At 40.6% G+C, this 24,029-nt stretch overlaps 1 protein-coding gene across 1 annotated transcript in view; it reads left to right on the top strand.

The window, feature by feature from the left end:
* LOC124721618 (rab GTPase-activating protein 1-like) overlaps positions 1-24,029 on the top strand; it is a 158,140-nt gene that overhangs the window by 89,475 nt on the left and 44,636 nt on the right. The window contains exons 10-11 of the mRNA XM_047246677.1: positions 13,296-13,421; positions 18,049-18,234. Of these exons, the coding sequence (XP_047102633.1) occupies positions 13,296-13,421; positions 18,049-18,234 (312 nt within the window). The remainder of the gene's footprint in view (positions 1-13,295; positions 13,422-18,048; positions 18,235-24,029) is intronic.

Raw genomic sequence — 24,029 nt, 5'->3', positions numbered from 1 at the left:
CTATCATACTAGTGCTCAAACCCGGCAAAAATCCGCTTGATGTGGATAGCTATCGGCCCATCAGCCTCACCAACATTCTTTGTAAGCTACTGGAATGTACGGTGTGTCAGCAGTTGGGTTGGGTCCTGGAGTCACGTGGCCTACTGTCTCCGTGCCAGAGCGGTTTCCGCCAGGGTTACTCTACCACTGATTATCTTGTGTCCCTCGAGACTGCCATCCGAACAGCCTTTTCCAGACGCCAACGCCTTGTTGCCATCTTTTTGGATTTACGAAAAGCGTATGACACCACCTGGTGACATCATCATCCTTGCCACATTATACGGGTGGGGTTGCTGAGGCCCGCTTCTGAGTTTTATCCAGAATTTTCTGTCGCTTCATACTTCCCATGTCCAAGTTGGTGCCTCCTGTAGTTCCCCCCATATCTAAGAGAACAGGGTCCCACACAGCTCTGTATTGAGTGTATCTCTACTTTTAGTCGCCATTAACAGTCCAGCAGCAGCTGTATGGCCATCCGTCTCACCCTCTCTGTATGCAGTCGACTTCTGCATTTCGTATTGCTCCACCAGTACTGGTGCTGCAGAGCCGTGCCTACAGTGAGCCATCTACAGGGTGCAGTCATGGGCTGTAGCCCACGGCTTCCAGTTTTCGGCCACAAAGTCATGTGTCATGCCCTTCTGTTGGCGTCATACCATTCATCTGGAACCAGAAATTTACCTTACTGACGATCTCCTGACTGTACTGGAAACATATCGATTCTTAGGACTGGTTTTCGTTGCCCTACAGAGCCCTTGTTGAAGCCCGCATTGACTATAGGAGTCTGGTTTATGGTTCGGCAGCACCCTCAGCATTGTGTTTAATCGACCCAGTGCACCATTGTGGTGTTCGACTAGCGATGGGAGCTTTTAGGATGAGTCCAGTGACCAGCGTCCTGCCAGAGGCTGGAGTCCCTCCATTGCATGTCAGGCATTCGCAACTGCTTGCCAGTTACATTTCACACATTCCTAGTTCTCCTGTGCAACCAAATTACCATCTCCCACATCGGTGGCCCAGGTCAGGGCTTACAATTGCAGTTCACATCTGATCCCTTCTATCTGAACTGAAGTCCTTGCCTTTACCACCTATACTTGAGGTCCATTTGCGTACACTTCCATGGTATACACCTAGGCCGCAGCTTTGCCTGGACCTTTCACACGGCCCAAAGGAGTCAGTTCACCCTGTGGTTCTCCGCTGTCACTTCCCCTCGATTCTTGACATGTACTGAGGCCATGAAGTGGTTTACACCGACAGCTTGATGGCTGATGGTCATGTCAGCTTCGCGTATGTCTGTGGAGGGCATATTTAACAGCATTCCTTGTCCGATGGCTGCAGTGTTTTCACTGCAGAGCTGGTGGCTATATCTTGTGCTCTTGAGCACATCCATTCATGCCCTGGGGAGTCGTTTATTCCGTGTACTGTCTCTTTGAGCAGCCTACAAGCTATCGACCAGTGCTACCCTCGTCACCCTCTGGTAGTGACCATCCAGGAGTCCATCTATGCCATGGAACAGTCCAGTCGTTCAGTGGTGTTTGTGTGAACCCCAGGACATGTCGGAATCCCAGGCAGCGAACTTGCTGACAGACTGGTCAAACAGGCTGCACGGAAAACGCTTATGGAAATCGGCATTCCAATAACTAACCTGTATTTGTTTTTACACTGTCAGGTTTTTTGGCTTTGGGAGACGGAATGGCATAGTCTCAGTACGCACAACAAACTGTGTGCCATTAAGGGGACTACAAATGCGTGGCTGTCCTCCATGCGGGCCTCTCGCTGGGACTCTGTGGTTCTCTACCGGCTCCGCATTGACAACACTTGGGCAACCCACGGCTACATCCTGCACCATGAAGACCCGCCTCAGTGTCGTTGCAGCACCCTGTTGACAATGGCCCATATTCTGGTGCACTGTCCCACTTTGACTGCCATGCGGTGAAATCTTCAGTTAACGGTCTCGTTTTTGCTAATTTTGTCTGACAACACCTCATTGGCTGATTTAGTTTTACATTTTATTCGTGAGGTTGGGTTTTATCTTTTGAGCTAAGTTTTTGTGCATGTCCTTTGTCTCTCTGTGTCCTCCACCCTAGTGCTTGTAGGGTGGTGGTTTTAATCTCTTCTACCTGTTTCTTACATTGTTGTGGTTTTCTTGTCCCCTTTTGTCCCTTTAAGCATTTGTTGCCCTTCCATCGTTGTTGTCATTTTTCCTTTCTCTCCATTTTGTGTTGTCAGTTGCACTTGTTTTATTCTCACCCTTGTGGCATTGTTTTATTCCGAACAAGGGACCTTCCCCCCACTTTTAAACTATCCAACCGACCAACCAACTAACTGACTACCTTTTTGAAACATGAGCCATGAACCACACTGAATGGTCTAAGATCTCCACAACACGAGTGCCACTGAATCACAAATAGCATGCTTTTAATATGCAATATTTTATTATCTGCCACAACATCCAATTAAATACAGATTTTTTCAAGGAAATATTGTAATTTTTTATGGATTATTTATGATGAAATGGAAATTAGTGTGGGTTTGCAACAATATAAGTGAAATAAGAAATTTATTTTTATGCAGACAATGAGCCTTTAAATAAGCTACTGACCTGTCATGTCCTTTGTTGTTTGTTTACTAAAATACTGTTTCAGTATTCCATTGCCATTACAATTGTATTATCTTGTTATAGTGAAATGAATCTTTGTAAACTTGGAGATTTTTGGCAAAAGATGCAAATTTCAACATGGTAATGAGAGAAGTGTAGATGTTACTCAAAGCTTGCCACTGATCACACACTCCTGCACACTTTAGTAAGAGAACAAGTCAGTGAGTAGGAAGCGACCACAGTGCCACCGTTGTCAGACATGTCGTACTCGGAACTCTAGGGGGGAAGGAGAGAGGCCAGTATAGTGCTGATGTAACAGTGGCCCCTAGATTTCTAAGATATACAACCTTAAACACTGGACTCATACTACCTCTGTTTCTGATCTCTGCTCTTCACTTCAACAGACTCAGCATTGTTCCCTTTCAAATATTTTGACTCCTCTAGTGGTGTGCTACAGTACAGTGTGCAAGGACTTCCATGTTTACCAAAAATGCAACCATCTTCTCCAGGTGCTGCAGGGGGAAGGGGGGGGGGGGGGGAGGTCAAAATACTCCTTCACATTGTAAGCTGAAGATAAGTAAGGAAGGTGTAAAATAAAGGGGATGAAGGAGGGTATGTTGTAAGTTGTACACAGAAGCAAATTTGTTTATGTTGCTGTGTGCATGATGTCACCTAGGATCACGTGAAACCAGTACTTGTATGTTGGAGGGTAGCTGTGATTGTAAGCTTACTGACATGTTTACCAGTTTGTTTGTAAATAATTGCAGGCGTATCCACAAGATATTTGCTGTGTCCCAGAATTTGCATCTAAGACATGTACACCTGCATCTATATCTTATGCTGACATCATTCTCCAAAATTTTTGACAATGTGATGTATTCTAGAATAGTATTTCACCTTACCAACAACAGTATCCTTAGCAAATCACAGTCTCTGTTTCAGAAGGATAATGCTACTAAGGACACCATTTACACATCCACTCACTAAGTTTTACAAGCATTAAATAATAAAATATTGCTGGTTGAGCTATTTTCTGTGGCCTATGTAAGGCATTTGACTTTGTGAATCACGGTATTCTCATAGATAAATTGATATTTTATGGGATTGATGGTATAGCCAACCAATGGCTAATGTCATATTTAACCAAAATAATGCAGAAAGTTGCACTTAGTAATTCAAGCAATGTAGTCCAGTGAGATAATTCTGAATGGGGTGAGATCACGTATGGAGTTTCCCAAGGTTCAATCTTAGGTCCACTGCTCTTCCTCATATATGTAAACAATCTTCTGTTTAGTATACAGCAAGCAGAGTTAGTTCTTATTGCAGATGACACTAGTATTGTAATTGATCCAAGCATACATACAGAAAAGGAAGAAATGATAAACAAAGTTCTTGAAAGTGTCATTGACTGGTTTTCTGTGAATAGTCTCATCCTCAGTTTTAAAAAGACACAACGTATTCAGTTCTGCACAGCTAGAGGTACTGCACCAATGGTAAGTGTAACGTATGATGAGGAAATAATAAATAGTGTGGAAACTTCAAAATTCTTAGGGGTCCACATTGATTTTTTAAATTGGAAAAAAAAACACATTTTTGGAACTCCTGAAACAACTTAGTTCCGCTGCATTTGTGCTTAGAATCATTGCAAATCTTGGGGAGAGACAAATCAGAAATGAGACATATTTTACATATTTTGTTGAATAATGTCATATACAATAATGTTCTGGGGTAACTTGTCTTTAAGAAAGTCAGTCTTCATTGCACAAAACATGCTGTAAGAATAATATGTGGTACTCACCCATGATCACTTGAAGACATCTGTTTAAGGAGTTGGGCATTCTGATTACTGCTTCATAGTATATTTCTTCCCTCATATAGTTTGTTGTAAATAATCCACTACAGTTCAAAATCAACAATGAGATACATAATAAAATATGGCGTTTCAGTCTTCGATCGCTATACTTTATTTTCAATTACCGGTTTCGGGCTAGCTGCCCATCTTTGAAAATAAAGTATAGCGATTGAAGACTGAAACACCATATTTTATTTAATGAACGATCGCGGAATTCCCATTGAGACAATCATGTCCAGTTTTGAGATACATAATTACAGTACAGAAAGAGAAATGACTTTACTCCACATTAAGGTTGTCTTTAGCACAAAAAGGGGTGCACAGTGCTGCAACAAAAATTTTTGGTCAGTTACCCAGTGATGTAAAATGTCTGACAGACAGCAAAGAAAAATTTGATAACGAACTGAGAAAGTTTATCCTTGAAAACTCCTTATATTCCATAGAAGAATTTCTGTTACTGTAATGGGTAAAAGGTGGTGGGCAGGAATTACTAACTCACATCAGTTTTTTTCCCGTCTTTAAAAAAGAACTACTACTTAGAAATGTTCATAATGTACCTGTATGTACAAATTAATTTGCGATGTGAATGTAAAATGAGTTGCTCCACCACTCATTATGATCTATCGTGCAAATGATACATGGAACATGTAACTAACACTACTCTGTAACTTACACTTAAGTGTCTCGCAGAGGGTTCTTTGAACTACCTTCAGACTATTTCTCTACCATTTCACTCTCTTAACAGTGCATGGGAAAAATAAGCACTTAAATCTTTCTGTACGGGCTGTTATTTATCTTATTTTATTATTATGATCATTTCTCCCTCTGTTGGTTGGTGACAGTAAAATGTTTTTATATTCAGAGGGGAAAAAAAAAATGGCTCTCAGCACTATGGGACTTAAGAGCTGACGTCATCAGTGCCCTAGAACTTAGAACTACTTAAACCTAACCAACCTAAGGACATCACACACATCCATGCCCGAGGCAGGATTCGAACCTGCAACCGTAGCGGTCGTGTGGTTCCAGACTGTAGCACCTAGAACCGCTCGGCCACACCGGCCGGCTCAGAGGAGAAAGTTGGTGATTGAAATTTCATGAAAAGACCTCACCGCAACAAAAAATGCCTTTATTTTTAATGATTGCCACCCCAATTCACTTATCATATTTGTAACATTCTTTCCCCTACTTCACAATGATACAAATTGTGCTGCCCTTCTTTGGATTTGTTCGATGTCCTCTATCAATCCTATCTGGTAAGGTTCCCATACTGCATGGTAGTACTCTAGCAGAGAATGGACAAACAAAGTGTAAGCAACCCCTTTAGCAGACCTGTTGCATCTTCAAAGTGTTGTGGCAATAAAATGCAGTCTTTGGTTTGCCTTCCCACCAACTTTAGCTATGTGACTGTTCCAATTTATGTTGTTTGTAATTTTAATTCCTTGGTATTTAGTTGAATTGTCAACCTTCAAATTTGTGTGATTTATCATGTAACTGAAATTTAATGGATTTCTTTTTTACTCATGTGGATGACTTCACAATTTTTTCTTATTCAGAGACAACTGCCACTTCTTACACCTTACAGATGTAGTATCTAAGTCATTTTGCATTTGGTTTTGATCATCTGAGGACTTTACTAGATGGAAAATGACAGCATCATCTGCAAACAAGTCTAAGAGGGCTGCTCAGATTGTCCCCTAAATCATTTATATAAATCATAAGCAGCAGATGGCTTATGACTCTTCCTTGGGGAATGCCAGACATTACTTCTGTTTTACTTGATGACTTTCCATCAGTTACTATGAACTGTGACCTTTCTGACAAGAAATAGTGAATCTAGTCACACAACTGAAACAAACTCCGTACACACGCAACTTGATTATAAGCCACAGTAGTTGCTCACTGAACAGCCAGCTACATAGCTTATTTACACATTGGCTTCCATTGGTGACACATCAGGAGGGCATCAAGTAGCATTTTGACAAGAAATAGTGAATCTAGTCACACAACTGAGACAAACTCTGTACGCACGCAACTTGATTATAAGCCACAGTAGTTGCTCACTGAACAGCCAGCTACATAGCTCATTTACACATTGGCTTCCATTGGTGACACATCAGGAGGGAATCAAGTAGCATTTCTAGAATTCTATCTGCTTTTATAATTTACATTTTCAGTTAGGCTTGCTAGGATGGCTAGGATGTGTACATGCTGTGTGCAGACGCAGGAGGAACTGGCCACAGTTCGCTAACAGCTGAATGCTCTTTTGGCTATGGTCAGTCACCTTCTGGCTGCTGCCTTGGATATAGCGGTGGCGGAGAATGTGGCGTGTGGCATGGGACACTTCAGGTGTTGCTTGTTTTGCCCACAGGCTCTGCTTCTGACGCACCTCGTAGTGCACCCAACATGGTGGATCCGCCCTCACAAGAGAGTGAATGGCAGGTAGTAATGCATTCATGTTGCTCAAGGCGGAGGGCCATTGTGGAGACAGGCTGCCTGTGTGGAGACAGGCTGCCTGGCCCCTGGTCTTGCCCATTCACCCTGTGAGTGGACAGGTGGCCGCTCCTTCAGTAGGCTCTGAGCAGGCACATGGGAGGGAGGGGGTTACAAATTGTTGGGACTCCACTGTTAGGCGCGTTATGGAGCCCCTTAGGTAGATAGCGTTCAGGGTTGGAAAGAAACCCAGTGTGCGGTCTGTATTTCTGCCAGGAGGCCTCATCCAAGATGTGGATGTGGCTTTGCCTGCACCTATCGAACGTGCAGGGAGCAGTTGGCTCACATTGGCACTGACATCTGTTGCTTGGGTTCTGAGGCAATCCTCAGTTTGTAAAGGCAGTTGGTGGAGGTGGTTAAGACTGCTGGCTGCATGGAGTGCAAGCAGAGCCCACAATTTGCAGCATTGTTCCTAGAGTTTATCAGGATCCTTTGGTTTGGAACGAAGTGGAGGGTCTCAACCAAACGCTTCTTGAACTCTGTGATGGTCTTGGCTTCAGATTTTTAGAGCTGGGTTATCATGTGTGGACTCCCCCAGATAGGTCAGGGGTGCACTATGCAAAGGAAGTAGCTACTCAGGTATCGGAGTACTTGTGAAATGCACATGAGGGTTTTTTAGGCCAGGCCAGGCAATAGTTTGAGGTGCTCTGATGAACACCCACCAGTCGATATACACCAAGGGAAGTCAAACAGCGTCAAAATAAAGACACTTCAACTACCATAAACTGTCAAAAAATTTGTAATAAAGTTCCCGAATTTACTTCCCTCGAGGAAAGAGCTCATGGTCAAGTTATTCTTGAGACTGAGAGGTGGCTGAAACTTGAAGTGAAAAGCTCTGATATATTTAGCAAGTCATGGGACATAAATCGGAAAGATACATTAGAGACCATAAGAGGGAGAAATGTTCATTACAGTTGACAAAAATATTGAAGTTGAGTGTGACGGTGAAGTTTTCTGGTCGCGTATAATGGGTGTCAGTGAAACCAAGTTAATTATTGGAGGTAGTGGCCCCACATACCTTCTTTCTGTCAACAGATGGCAGTACTTTTGCCACTCTGGTTTACCAGTTTGCTTCCTCCTCCATGTCTGCTACTCCATGCTCTGCACGCGTTGGTAGCACACTGCGTCTTGTACACGTTCACTGCAGTGCTCGGGGTCACAGCACCAAGTGTAAGTGTCCAGGTATTTTTGCATATTTCTTTACTAAGGCAGTTGTCCATAGTACTGTCTGGTGTCACTTTGGCATTGACTTAGGTTTCACAGCACCTAGCCCGACCAGTGGTTTTTTAAATGTTTTTAAAATTTTTATGGTTTTTTTTGTTTTTTATGTTTATTGCTGCATGTAAAAGTTATGTCCCATCTTTTGCTATTTTCAATATGGTACCGGAAGATGGGTGTATAAGAGCCCGATCTGGTCATGTGTTAAATAAAAGAACCTTACAACTCGAGCGGTATTTTCAAGCTGTGGTAAAATGATCAGTTGGGAATGTTCCTCCAACAGTATTGTTTACTGTAATATTTGGATACAGTGTTACTAATGGCCTGCTTTACATAGCCAAGTCATTTAAATATCTGGAGGTAACATTTCAAAGCGATATGACATGGAACGAGCATGTGAGAACTGTGGTAGGGAAGGTGAATGGTCGACTTCAGTTTATTGGGAGAATTTTAGGAAGAAAGGTGACTGCATATAGGACACTGGTGCAACCTATTCTTGAGTACTGCTCGGGTGTTAGGGATCTGTACCAGGTCAGATTGGAGGAAGACATTGAAGCATTTCAGAGGCGGGCTGCTAGATTTGTTACTGGTAGGTTCGAACAACATGTAAGTGTTACGGTGATTCTCCAGGAACTCAAATGGGAATCCCTGGAGGGAAGTCGACATTCTTTTCGAGAAACACTATTGAGAAAAGTTAAAGAACCAGAATTTGAAGCTGACTGCTGAACGATACTAATGCCACCAACATACATTGCACATAAGGACCGTGAACATAAGATACAAGTAATTAGGATTCATACAGAGGCATTTAGATAGTTGTTTTTCCCTTGCTCTATTTGCGAGTGGAACAGGAAAGGAAATGACTGGTATTGGTACAGGGTACCCACTGCCATGTACCATATGGTGGCTTGCAGAGTCTTTATGTAGATGTAGACTAGACATTCAACTTTTGCAACTGTCCTCCATGAGGAATGAGCAGGCTATCAACAGTGTCTCCTCAAAGACCATTCAGCAAATGTTGCTGTGTATGGACCTCCGCAGCAGGTGGGTGGTTTGTACACCCACACTGACTGCTGTTTATCGGCAATGAAGGCTGGAATTTACAGGCTAATACCACAGCTAGATGTCCACTAAGTGGCAATGGGTGGCCTTTTCAGGTGAATAGTGTTTTATGCCTGTACAGTGTGAAATGTATTAAACCAAACAACCTGCAACATTGTTGGAAGGGACTGGGTTGGAGAAGGAAGCCTTATTGCCTGGGGAATGTTTTCGTGGAATTCCCTATAAGGTGCAGTGGAATGACAGTATGCATCTGTCCTTGTGGAACATGTCTACCCCTACTTGCAGTTTGTTTTTCCTTGGTATGATGGTATCCACCAGCAGGAAACTGCAACGTGTCACGCAGCTTGCAATGTATGCATGTATGTGCGTGGTTTGAAGAACACCAAGATGAGTTTGCTGTACTCCCCTGGCCACCAAACTCCCCAGACTGGCAGAAGTAAAACTGTGAGGACGGGGCATGAGCCGTGCTTGGGTAGCTCAGTTGGTAGAGCACTTGCCCGCGAAAGGCAAAGGTCCCGAGTTCGAGTCTCAGTCCGGCACACAGGTTTAATCTGCCAGGAAGTTTCATATCAGCGCACATTCCATTGCAGAGTGGAAATCTCATTCCCCAGATTCAAACCCAACCAAGAATCCTTGGAAACTCCTCCATCTGGCTGTTCGCACAATCGGTCCTCATCCAAGAAACATATTGCAGCTGGCCATGACACTGGAGCTGGCATGCCTCCACATCCCTGTACATACCATCTAGAACCTCATTGACAGTCTTCCTGCACATCTGGTAGTGATCCGCACTGCTGAAGGTGGCTATTCAGCTTTTTACTTGTGGCCACATTAATGTGACTGGGCAGTGTAGAACATTTGTACAACCCATTCTTGAGTACTGTTAGAGTGTTTGGGATCCCCACCAGGTTGGATTAATGGAAGAGATCAAAGTAATTCAGAAGTGTGCTGCTGATTTATTGCTGATTGATTCAATCAGCATGCAAGTATTACGGAGATGCTTCAGGAAGTGAAATTGGACTCCCTGGGGAGAAGACAATGCTCTTTTCATGAGTCATTATTGCGAAAATTTAGAGAATCGGCATTTTAAGCTAATTGCAGGCTGATTCTACTGCTGCCAACATACAGTTTGCATTGTTGTTGTGGTCTTCAGTTCTGAGACTGGTTTGATGCAGCTCTCCATGCTACTCTATCCTGTGCAAGCTTTTTCATCTCCCAGTACCTACTGCAACCTACATCCTTCTGAATCTGCTTAGTGTATTCATCTCTTGGTCTCCCTCTACGATTTTTACCCTCCACGCTGCCCTCCAATACTAAATTGGTGATCCCTTGATGCCTCAGAACATGTCCTACCAACCGATCCCTTCTTCTGGTCAAGTTGTGCCACAAACTTCTCTTCTCCCCAATCCTATTCAATACTTCCTCATTAGTTATGTGATCTACCCATCTAATCTTCAGCATTCTTCTGTAGCACCACATTTCGAAAGCTTCTATTCTCTTCTTGTCCAAACTATTTATCGTCACAGTTTGCATAAGGACCATGAAATAGGGTTCGTATGGAGGCTTATAGACAGTCATTTTTTCCGTCACTTTCTTTGTGAGTGGAACATGACAGGAAATGGCTAGTAGTGTTATAAGGTAGCCCCTGCCGTGCTCAGTATGGTGGTTTCCATTGCCTTCTGCCATAGATACCATAATTTACAGCTACAGTAGTGATTGTTGCTATGTCTACCGTCTTCCTGTGTTCATCCCGCACCTTTTGAGACTGAAGCACTTTCTGTATTTTCCCCGAAACTCTCCAACCTGAGTAAAAGTGTATAAAGAAAACCTGAATTATATTATAAACCCCATGAAGTAAACTGGAAACTCTTTTGCCGTAGACAGGTTTGTGGAGCAACATGTCACAGTGTGAACATTGCACTGGATCCTATGCAAGCATTTTAGTCATGGGAATGGAAAGTGAATAATAGTTTGGCACATGAGATGGTTTATAATAGCCCACTGTAATGCATTATTTTGGTTAACTAGATCATCGCCACAAAAATACAGTTTTAACTGTTTTTATCCCTTTGCCATGATGTTTGGTTTGTATTTAAAAACTATACCAATCAAAAAACCCATTAATTGCATTTACCTCATTACTCTAAATGCAAATATCTGACTTCAGACTCCTCTGTATAGCTTTGAATTGTAGGCATAATTATTTTTAGAGGTCCATAATAGACTTTGTATTTTACAGTTAATATTTTCTAACAGGTGATCCAGTAATATTGTTTTGCGAATTTGATAATACTGTCTTTCAGGCTGTTTCTAGGCAAAGAAGTACTGGTAGCACTCTTACTCATTTGCTGTGGGTCGAAGTATTCTGTCAGTAGTCACTGCTTCTAAACACTTACGGGTTATAACTATTAGGTGTAGCTGTATGGAATTTTAACATTTCTTATGGTAAACAGGTAATGATTTCATGTTCGGTTCTATCTTTTACAAATAGCATTCCAAAAATTGCTTTTGTGATAGGATATTTTCGCTGACATAAAACACCATACATTTTGGATCTGTAGCTACATGAAGGGAAAGCCAGCTGTGTTGTTACCCAACATTCTGTTTCATAATTTGGGTAAACATTGTTCAAAATATTGCTTTCTTTCTCTTCCTAGTGAATACACACAAACAGGGGAGGGGGGCGGGGGGCAGAGAGAGAGAGAGAGAGAGAGAGAGAGAGAGAGAGAGAGAGAGATAGTGGAAATGGAAATATATAGCTTTGTGTCACAAGAAACAGACATAATTGTTGTTTCCTTGACCATATAAGTCCATAAGCTTGTGGAAGGTAATTTTGAGGCTTCAGTCTTCATTCCAAAACATGCAAAGTAATCATTTAAAGTTGCAAAAAATGAAAATAAATGATTTCAGAAAAATGTCTGATTGGTAAAATTAGTCTATCATTTGTAGTTAACTCTAAATGATAGATAGTGAGCCATTTAACCTCACTCTTAAAAGCTTTGCAGCCTCGGTGTCTCGTATTTGTTGGTATTCAGGTGCTGTCGCTGCGACTTGAACATTTAGTCAGGTCCATAATCTGTGTCGTAATGTGAGCAGTCCTTAGCACATGGGGCAAGGGCAAATACAGAGTGAACTTCGAATATCTCACATTTTCCGAATCGATGATTAATTCCGTCTACCTGATGTCACATCGTGATCAAGTTTGTATGCTACTTTTACCAGATGATCTGCCATTTTGTCTACAGTGGTCCAATTTTTTTGCTGTTAAATGTATCTTCTGATGTAATAGAAGTGCCCCAGATTCGTTTTTAAAGTTTTTGCATTATTTGCCCTTTGCAAACTGCTTTGCCATGGTGGATACACTAGTTCCCATCAGATCACTGAAATTAAGCAGTGTCGGATGTGGCTAGCACTTGGATGGCAACCCATCAGGGTTTGCTGTGTGCTGTTTGCAGATGGGGTGCACTCAGCCCTTGTGAGGCCAATTAAGGAGCTACTTGATTGAGAAGTAGTGGCTCCAGATCACAAAAACAGACAATGGCCAGGAGAGCTGTGTGCTAATCCCATGCCCCAATGTATCTGCATTTTGGCCTGAGGACAACATGGTAGTTGGTTGGTACTCTTCCAAGGCCTGTTTGGATGGAGTTCTTTCATTTGCCTTGTATTCAGACTAATGCCAGAGTAGATGGCCATAGTCATGAAGGCACATACATTCAAGTAGAAACAGTGATGCCATTACTCATTCAAAATACTTCTTTTTTTTTTTTTTTTTTAAGAGAACTTTGGGCTTCTCTTTTATCTACTGCTTTTTCATTAGATGTTACAGTGCATGTTACTTTCGTAAGATGATGTGATGTCCTAATTCACATTTTGCATGTAATAACTCTGAACTAGCGATCTAAAGAGAAGTTTTTAAAGGTTTCTCTGGGTGTAAACATATTTGTAGATATGTTTTGGAAGCTTTTCATGAAAACTGCGTTGCATACTTTACCATTTCATTATGTGTTTACTGTCTAAGAATACATGCTTATGATTTTATTTCAGATGCCAGAGGAACAAGCCTTCTGTGTCCTTATTAAACTAATGTACAATTATGGCCTACGAGATTTGTACAAGGATGGCTTTGATGTTCTCTACTTGAGATTGTATCAACTGGACAGGTTGATGGAGGTATTCAGTAATTTTAAAATGCTAGTATCTGTTGTAGTATCATCATGTATTAGTACATCAGTTTTAAAGTTGTGTATGGATACATAGTCGCATAATGGTATTAATCAATAGAACATTCTCAAGTGCCTAGCCACATTAAATGGTTAAATGACCATGCCATGATGGCTTAGCTGTTCGAGTTACTTTCTTTGATATATCTAGTCAAAAGTTTATTTATTTATTGTATCCACAGACTAAATACATGGTGTGGATCAGGTAAAATATCTGTTTGTGTTTTGTCCATTCACCATTTATAATATCACATTAGCTGCATCGTCTGATCTCCTGCTCAAAACCTATATTGACAGGGAATATTTGCAGTTTTAATTTCTGACATGTAAAGTCTGTTGGTCAGAGCCTCACACAAATGATGTCTGTCTTTACCGAGCGAGGTGGCACAGTGGTTAGCACACTGGACTCGCATTCGGGAGGACGACGGTTCAATCCCGTCTCCAGCCATCCTGATTTAGGTTTTCCGTGATTTCCCTAAATCGTTTCAGGCAAATGCCGGGATGGTTCCTTTGAAAGGGCACGGCCGATTTCCTTCCCAATCCTTCCCTAACCCGAACTTGCGCTCCGTCTCTAATGACCTCGTTGTCGACGGGACGTTAAACACTAACCACCACCACAAAATGATGTCTTTTAGCATATGTTGATGCAAGTTTAGTCCGAGTACTAGTCATAGAGTATGGAAAATGTTTCCATTCTTTAAATAACTTTGTACGCTTCATGTGACACTACTTTCAGAATGTCATTATTTTTATTATGAACTATGTTTCTGTTCCAGCTCTTGAACTATAAAGAATTTCAAGAAATGTTAGAATGTTTGTACAGTTTTCTTTCTGTTTTTAGTTGTTATGCCATATGCCATCTGAACTGAAGAAATTTGGTGTCTACTCCATATAACTTAATTTGCGCTGTGTCTGTTCTCAACCACTTCTCTGATCAGATTTGCATTGTATTCTTTCAGGCCATTATAGCACATGGGGATTAAATGTAAACTGGAAAAAATGTATTTTTGGAAACATATTTTGTTTCCATGTTATCTTTTGTGAGACATGGTTTTACATCCAGATACATATGAAGTGTGAGCCATAACTAGTTTTCCTGGGGATAGATGTATGTGAAGTGTGAGAAAGTTTCTTGTTTTGTATTCATATTAAACATTTTTTGTGAATGCCAACCATTACAGGAATTGTTACTAACTTGTATTAGGCTAGATTATTGTTATGTGGTATACAAAGAAGATTATTCAGGACTGATAAAGGGTTCTACATTACCATTACATAGAGTAATGCAAGCTTAAATTAGGACTCTGTTTTTTTTTTAAAGGAATATGCTTAAAGGCAAATACCAAAATTCAGATTTCTTGTTTGTTCAACTCTGCGTGATAGCCTTTATAACTGGCAGAATAAAGACCACAGGATGACAAAGCTTATGTACAACTCGAATACAGTGAAGAAGAAGAAGAAGAAGAAAGTATTGAGAATGTGAAATAGTTGGCAATGTAGTCTGCAACAAGACCTACAATCAGTTGCAAAGGAGATGGCTCTTTGGTGTTCTGAAATTTAGCATACCCAAGTTCTACAATACTTCTTGTATGTTCCCACATACTCTCTAACAGACTTTGCAGGCCATAAATATCATTTGGTCTTACCAACACTAAATCCTGTGGTACACACCTCCACTACTAGGGTTCAGTAGTCAAAGAGGCAACACAGACCCATCTGTGTCCTGAAACTTACAATAAATATAGTAGCTATGATCATCATCATCAGCAGCAGTAGTAGCAGCAGCAGAGAAAGCAACATAAAACTCTTAAGCGGTGCTGGTGGCACCCCTGTTCCCACATAACTGTAGTGATTAGTGCTCCTGAGTGATGCATTGCCACAGCTGGTCATTGCTGATTGGCCACTGTTTAAACAGCTTGTGAAAATAATTTTTGTTGGCTAATGTAGAACACATGCTAATTGTAATAAGGCCATCCATGAGTGTAAAGAACTCTATGAAGCCAAACTGGTCATCAAAAAGATGTTATCATCAAGAGAGTAGAATGATTACATGAAGTGGATCTGCACTTGTCAGTGACATTACCTTCACTGTAATAACAACAAAAAGGGGGATGGGGAGGAATAGTAGTTTGTATCCATCTAGACAAATGAATACTTCATATTTTTGTTATCTGTTGGTATTCATTTAATAAATGTATGTGAATGAAATTGTTTTATTTTATTATTTTTAGCATCAAAGTACTTAATAGTGTAAATGATGTGTAATAGCATTTTACAACCAGGTGCTTTCATTTATGTACATCATTAAAACTTGGAACATTTGACTAGCTGGTAAAATCTCTTTCTCAGTTTTACTGTGCTCACAAATTGTATGAGGGAGGGCAAAACATTTTTGTGTGTTTATTTTCTTTAATATATTCTGCATACTGTGTTTACACAGTACTGTCCTATACCTCATTTATTCTGTACATCGAAAAGGTGTGTGGGACCAAACAACAAAAAATAAACAAACAGTGATTACAAATGCTAAAGAAAGCTTGAGTTGCAAACCAAGAACTTTATGTTAATGATTGTCATCCTGAAAATGTTTGAAATTACAAGGTATCAGATGATTTTACTGTTGTTGTTCTTGCACAGATGTGAAACAATAGTTGTATTGGATGCTATACTGGCATTTGATCTGGACAATACACTAAAAAGTTACAGAGTGAGTTAAGGAGTCAGTAATATGAACCATTTGAATCTTGAAAGTTGACACAGCTTTGTACATTCTAAGCCCCAGAAGGATTATCATCACCATAATAAGATTGATTATCTCATTTTGTTATGAAAAGGATAGATTGTTACTAACCATATAGAGGAGACTGAGTGGCAGACAGGCACAATAAAAAGGCTTCCATACATTTGAGCTTTTGGCCAAAAGACCTCCTTCTAAAGTAGAAAACACAATGAAAACAAAATGTGTATGTCTTTTGTACTGTAGAAGAAGACCTTTTTGGCCAAATAGTCAAATGTGTAGCAGTCATCTGTTGCACCTGTCTGTGGCTCAGTGTCTGCTCTATATGGTGAGTAGCAATCAATCCTTTTCACAATATGTCATTATTCCATCCTGGATTATCCAGTGTTTGTTATCTCATTTGAATTTTTCCCTCCAGTGTATAAAATTTGACTTCTCAGAGAGGTGGGAAGCATTCCTGAAGTAGTGATGTTATAACTGTGTTGAGCCACAGCAGTTAGATGTTTAGATGTTACTCACAACGCCAAAGACAGTTCCTTCTTCAAAAATTGTTAATGAAGTCATCCTCATTCATCATACAGAGCCCTACAATTGATTATGTAACTGAGTACTGATTGTAGTGTGTTGCCTGGGCCCCAGCATGGTAACAATAAAGAGATGATGTCCATGCAGGGCTATTAATAAGCTGCTCGCAGCATCACATTGTCACTGACAACAGGAACAAGGATATAAGGGGCAAGTGACTTTTTTATGTATCAAATGACAATAGCATTGAAGTACTGCTTATTTCACTGGAAAGATATCAATGTTACATTCCTTCTACTATAAGCATTACTTAGGGCAATGCCTCCAGATCTGAATCTTATAGGTTTGAAGTCCATGACTGCTAAACTTTTCAACTTTCTTTTTTAAGTGCAGGAATGCGTATGCAATCTCTTGAAAGAATAGGATGTCTTGAACTCCACTTTCCTGTTCTTTTTATGTATATATTAAATGTTTGTGGATGCTGAATTTGTAAGCTCCAAACAACACTGAAACTTTATTTCTCCTTATGAAATGTTTTGTGGCTGTAGCTGTGCTACACATTAAGGATTTCATCAGTTGGACAGTTATCTGACCTTTCACATTATTATATTCATTTTGTAGGTTAACTATTTAATGGCTAAAGGTAACAACTCACTGAATAGTAGAAGCACTGAGTTGGTCAAAAGGCAAATAAATAAGGGTTTTGGATAAATCTTTTTTCATACCTGGGTTGAGCAGATACTACAGCGCAAAACCTGTTCAAAATGATGGTCATCTTTGTTATAACTTCAAGTTGAACAAATATAATTCAAGGACGATGTTATACATGAAAGTCACAGATCGAGTAAACTAAGTAAGACGTGTGCACACTTTAAAAGTCAAATCATAACTGAGTCCGAGTCTAGCGGCTGCTGGCTGGCTGGCCGCTTAGGTGGCGCTGATGCTGCATGGCTGGCAGACAGCACCGCATGTAGAGGATGCGCGTAACTGCGCGGCGGCACTTTGAAAGATCGGCGAGTTACAACAATCTTCATTTGTGTGAAGTAGATCAATAAAATCCTTGCACATCTGTAGTTAGCAGATGGACAGAAAATGTTGCAAAGATTTTGGTTTTATACTAGTCTCAGTGGCATTCTTCAGAAAGTTAGAATTCTATACATTTAATTTTGAAAACTACCGAATTGGATGTTCATTTGCTCTAGTTGTAAATATGTAAGTCAACCTCTGATATTGTGTGTAGCAGACACTAGTTTTTACAATAAATCTTGATTCATGCTTTCAAACTCCTCTAAAACATGTTTTCAAACGTTTTCAGGAGCAGTTACCCAAATTGTGGCAGCATTTTACTGAGAAAGGTGTAGAGTCACACATGTTTGCCTCTCAATGGTTCCTAACTGTTTTTACAGCTAGGTTTCCACTGTATTTTGTTTTCCATATTTTAGATGTTTTCCTATTACAAGGAGTAGAAACTCTGTTTCAAGTTGCATTGGCTCTGCTGATGGTATGTATGTACTTTCAGTATTTGTATTATTTATTTATAAATTAGTTTTAAGGTAATTGTACAGTGTGGACCAATTACTTTTCTTTGAATATGTTTTTAATTTAAGTTTCAATTTAAGTACTTTCTTCACCTTTTTCTTTGCATTAATCTGGTTCTTATGCTGCTGTAAACTTTTGTTTTGCTAATGTATGTGAAAGAGTTAACACCAAAAAAGAATGCCCCAAATGAATCCATACTCAGGTTATTTATACAATAGTGTACCAGCAATAAGTGATTTAAGAATGCAGAACGCTGACACACACCTACACCCACAACCCCTGTGTGAAGTACCCCATACATGTTGATGCACTCACTTCCATGTACGAGGGTATTTCGGAAAGTGAAGATACACCATATGCCAGAGGAACAGAAGAGTTTTGGCGAGCAAGTTGGCAACACTGGTGTTAACCTTGAACCGTTAGCTTTCTCCTTGCGGTCGTTCGGCTTCTCGTTGGAGTGGGTCGTCTTTAAAATGGCTGCGCCATTTCAGAGTCTCGCCAAATGCGAAGTGCGCTCTGTCATACATTTTCTTCATGCAAAAGGTCAGCGACCAGCAGATATTCACAAAGAAATTGTTTCTGTTTATGGGACCATTATGAATCGACAAAATGTAATGAAATGGTGTCGTCATTTCTCTGAAGGTAGGACCGATGTTCATGACGAACAAAGAACAGGTCGGTCATCTATGATGATTGATGCCCTTCTTCGGAGAACGGAGGAAGCAATTCGTGCGAATAGACGTCTCACATTGAAAGAATTGCATCAGATCACACCGGACGTGTCAATGGCAACTCTTTATGACGTTGTGACTGTCAAGTTAGGGTACAGGGAATCATGTGCGCGCTGGTTTCCAAAACTGTTAACAGAAGAACACAGAAAGAAAAGGATGGGCTTTGCACTAGACTTCCTCACACGCTATGCTGAAGCAGGTGATGAGTTCCTTGATCACATTGTGACAGGTGATGAAACGTGGGTTTATCACCATACACCTGAATCCAAGCAACAATCAATGCAATGGCGCCACTCGAATTCACCAAAAGCCAAGAAATGCAAAACGTCGATTTCAGCGAAGAAAATAATGGCTTCTGTTTTTTTGGACAGACAAGGCATTCTTCTGTTGGAATTTATGCCTCCTGGAACGAAAATTAATGCTGCTGCATATTGCCAGACTTTGAAACGTCTTTGAAGGGCAATTCAAAACAAATGCAGGGGAATGCTGACAAGTGGAGTCCGCTTGCTTCATGACAATGCTCGGCCTCACACAGCGCTCGTAACCAAAGCACTACTCAAACAATTCAAATGGGATGTATTGGACCATCCGCCATACAGTCCGGACCTTATGCCCACCGACTTCCATGTCTTCCGTTACCTGAAGTCACATCTTGGTGGAAAATCATTCCACGGCAATGAAGAGATGAAAGATGAAGTTGAAATGTGGTTCCGACAACAGGCGGCAACCTTCTATGACCGTGGGATACAAAAGCTTGTGCGCCAACTTAACAAATTTTTGGATAACGGGGGTGATTATGTCAAAAAATAACAAATAATCCAGTTAATAAGATGTAACTGATGTTTTCTAAATAAATGTTCTATTTAAGGACTGCGAGCCATTGTATATTTACTTTTCGAAATGCCCTCGTATCTTGAAGTCTCATATCTCAACATTCTGGAATAATATGCTGAAAATGGGACCTAAAAAGAGTAGTGCCAAATGACGTAGACCACACAATAGGCGAATTTTAAAAGTGGCCCCTACCACTTCATTCTCATTATAACATTGTTGATGTCCAGTTCCAGTTTTACAGATCACAGTTTAAACAACTAAAGGGGCACACCTCTCTTCCTTCGTAAACATATCCAAGAGAGAATTAATTCAATCATTTATCAGAGCCTTAATATTTGTTGAACTTTGCAATGGCGTTATATACAGTGATAGAAGTATGCAATTAATAGTGCACATGATATAATTTGCTGTACAGTCACTGAAATTAATTACACTATCCAGTAGGTAATAGTAATTGAACATTAACACCATGAGGTTACAGATATGATACATGGATGTCACACGGATGATGTCAAAGCACATTTAGCCTGGGTCTCTAACCAACATAGTTCTGTTATCCGAGTGCTAGCTGTTTGCAAACTTTCCCTGTAACCAACATAACGTGTTGCATGTTCACTTGCCCAATTGAGACTCTGACATTATGCGACATAGAGATGTTATCCATTGCTTTTCGACGACTTTCACTTTAATCAACACAGAGATGTGAGCATCATACTAGCTGGATGACTTTCTGTGCATAGATCTCCCTCATGATTACCAGCCACAGACTTATGACATGTAGACCTAGAGATGTTGCCCATTTTTCACCAGTCACAGACTGCCAATTTCAGGGAAGGGGTGATTACTTCAAGACAGGAGGCAGAATGTGATGTGACATCTGAATTTGCTTAACATTTTGAAAATTGACGAGGTTGGATTTTACTGTTTCACATTGACTCTTAAAACTTTACTATTATCTGGTTTATGAAACACATTTCAGGTTAGTAAATCATAAAAATATATGGAATGTTGTTATGCTTCCATAGTCTGAAATCCCCTACTCAAGAGTATAACATCCATCTTAAAATCAATCTTTTATTAACCTAAATTATTCAAAATCTTTTTTATGGACTGAATTAATTAGTGAGAGGTTTTGTCTGGTTCAGAAAATGTTGTCAATGTTCAGAATCTTGTAGGCATTAAAGCAAAATAGGCAGTCAAAGTTATGAGAATTCGAACTATTAATGTCAATTATTTCATAAGTTAATTAGTTTCTGATAATTTAATGAAATGTTTGGAACAGCTGCTTTCGAATGAGTGTTAACAATATCTCCAACACTGTCCATTATAATTATTCGGGCTGTTATGCCGTGGTCGGTTGATGAATTCTGGGAATCGACACAGAATTCATCAACCGACCACGGCATAACAGCCCAGATAATTATAATGGACATGATATTTCCGGCTGTGAAAGTCTACATTTTAGTATCTCCAACACTGCCCATTAGCTCAAAATGTTTTCCAATTATATGACATTATCATAGCTTTAATTAGTGATAACTTTCAATTACTCAGACTTCTAGTAAAAGTAATTGCATCATTATAATAAGGAACATAAATATAAACAGTTGAACCATAAATTTAAATGAAATTTCAAATAAATAAAGATTATTTCATATTTTCCTGAACAAATTACTATTATGTGTGTAACTGCATTAGATATAGAATGAAAAAGTGAAAAAAAAAAAAATTATTCGTGGGAGCTGAAAACACAGCAGATGAAGTAGTTTCCAGATTCCTACATCTCACTACCAGCTCTCTCTCTATTGTGCAGCCAGGAAGTTCAGCATTACACTGAACTCATTCACTGATCAGTCATCAAAGTGGACTCATGAAAACTAATGCCAGTACTCATCGTCAGAATCAAAGAACACAACATAATCTTGTGAGTGAATTCAAACAGAGCAGAATGAGCAGTCTCATGGAAGTTGGTTAGCCGTGCCAAGACATTTCAGGTTACACAAGGCATACTACTATGACAGTTATGGATTTACATAACAGTTGTACTGAAATTTGTCATGACAGCATGGACTAACCACCATGTTATTTGATTGGCCAGAATGAACAATAATGTTTTGTCCACAGTATTCGCTCTATCTTGGAGCACTGTGGCAGATGTGGATCTGTTAGCACCCACTGTCCAGTGGCCATCAGCTGCAGACAGGACTTACGACAAGCATGTCATTGTGTCTGCTTTCATTGTCCAGAAACATCATACATATCAAACTTCCTGGCAGATTAAAAGTGTGTGCTGGACCGAGACTCGAACTCGGCTCCTTTGCCTTTTGCAGGCAAGTGCTCTACCAACTGAGCTACCCAAGCATGACTCACGACCCGTCCTCACAGCTTTAATTCTGCCAGTACCTCATCTCCTACCTCCCAAACTTCACAGAAACTCTTCTGCAAACCTTGCAAGGTTTTGTTCAAGAAAGTCAATAACACATTGATCCACCTCTGGACCTAATGCAAGCAGTTATTTGGCTTGGCCTTGATTAATAGAGTTGTTGGATGTCTTCCTGAGGAATATCGTGCCAATTTCTGTTGAAATGGTGTGGTGCTGCCCATAATGCTCCAAATTTTCTCAATTGGGGAGAGATCTGGCAACCCTGCTGGCCTAGGTAGCGATTGGCAAGCATGAAGACAAGCGGTAGAAACTCTCGCTGTGTGCGGGCAGTGATAGGCTTGCTGAAATGTAAATCTAGGATAATTTGTCATGAAGGGCAACAAAACAGGTGTAGAATACCATCAGCATGCCACTGTGCTGTAAAGGCACCACAGATGACAACCAAAGGGGTCCTGCCATGAAAAGAAATTGCACCTGAGGCCGTAACTGTAGGTTGTCAGGCCGTATGGTGGGTGACAGTCAGTTTGCTATCCCACTGCTATCTGGGGCATCTCCAGACATGTCTTCGCTAATCATCAGGGCTCAGTTCGAAGTGGGGCTCATCACTGGGGACAGTTGTACCCATGTTAATGAGATTCCAGGTGTCTGGAGATGCCCCAGAAAGCAGTGGGATACCAACCAGAATGCCACCCACTATACAAGATTTGATCAAAAAGGAAATGGATTTTTTTTTAATTTCACAGGCTTTATACAACTGATTTTCAATTTTTTTCATTTTGTTGGTACATGTACACTTGATATATCTTTGCATTTTCAGCTATTTTGAATATTTAGTTTATTGTTGACAGTCAACAATGTTATACACGTGAATTTTAAAATTTTCCTGTCGAATTGACTGTTCAAACAAATTTGTGTCTTGCAGCCGGTCGTCGTTCAATACTTCGCATGATATTTCAACTGGGCACTTGCCAGTCATCTTCAGGTGAGCCGTCGCAGACTGGCGAAAACGTCCTCCGTTCCGCAATATATAGCGTACTATAACTATTCTGCGCATGCGTCAAAAACTTGATAGATGAACCACGCTGCCCGTTGGCAGCGCCCTCGCTGGTGGAATAGCGGAACTCAGTCGCCCTCTGCATTGCTGTTTGCCACGGCTGTCGATGCTCTCTGTCGTCTTTGATTTGAGCAAATCGTGGAGATGATGGAATTCCATGTACTGTCCAGCTGGTAGCCGCTGTCATGGCTTAATAGATTTTCCGCCAGTCATATTTCTACAGATTCTTTAATAATGGAGTCCCAGAAAGATGTTGCTGTGGACAAAATTATTGTTTTCTCATACTCCATTGAATGTCCAGTAGAAATACAACGTTCTGCAAAAGCGGACTTTCTTGGCTGCAGAAGACGGGTGTAACGTTGATGTTCAGTGCAGCGTTCTTTCACGGTGTGTGTGGTTTGACGTATGTAAGCCATACCACATTGGCATGGTATCTTGTAAATTCCGGTCTTTCGTAGTAACAGATTGTCCTTAACTGATCCCACAAGGCCCGCAATCTTCGATGGTGGGCAGAAAACCACTTTTACCTGAAATTTTCGTAGGATTCATGCTATTTTAAGTGAAGTGTTGCCAACGAAAGGAAGCAAAGCTAAAGATTGTTCCGGCATGTTCTCCTCTTTATTCACTTACTGCTTCTTAGTTTTAACTGTTAGTGCCCTGTTAATCTTCCGGATGGAATACCCATTTTCGCCGAATACTGTCTTTAGATGGGCGAGTTCTTGAGGTAAGCTGTCTAGATCTGAGACAGTATGAGC

Source organism: Schistocerca piceifrons, chromosome X (assembly GCF_021461385.2).
Source record: "Schistocerca piceifrons isolate TAMUIC-IGC-003096 chromosome X, iqSchPice1.1, whole genome shotgun sequence".
Lineage (NCBI taxonomy): Eukaryota > Metazoa > Arthropoda > Insecta > Orthoptera > Acrididae > Schistocerca > Schistocerca piceifrons.
Note: the sequence above shows the minus strand (reverse complement) of the source record. Positions and strands in the feature narration are given on the sequence as shown.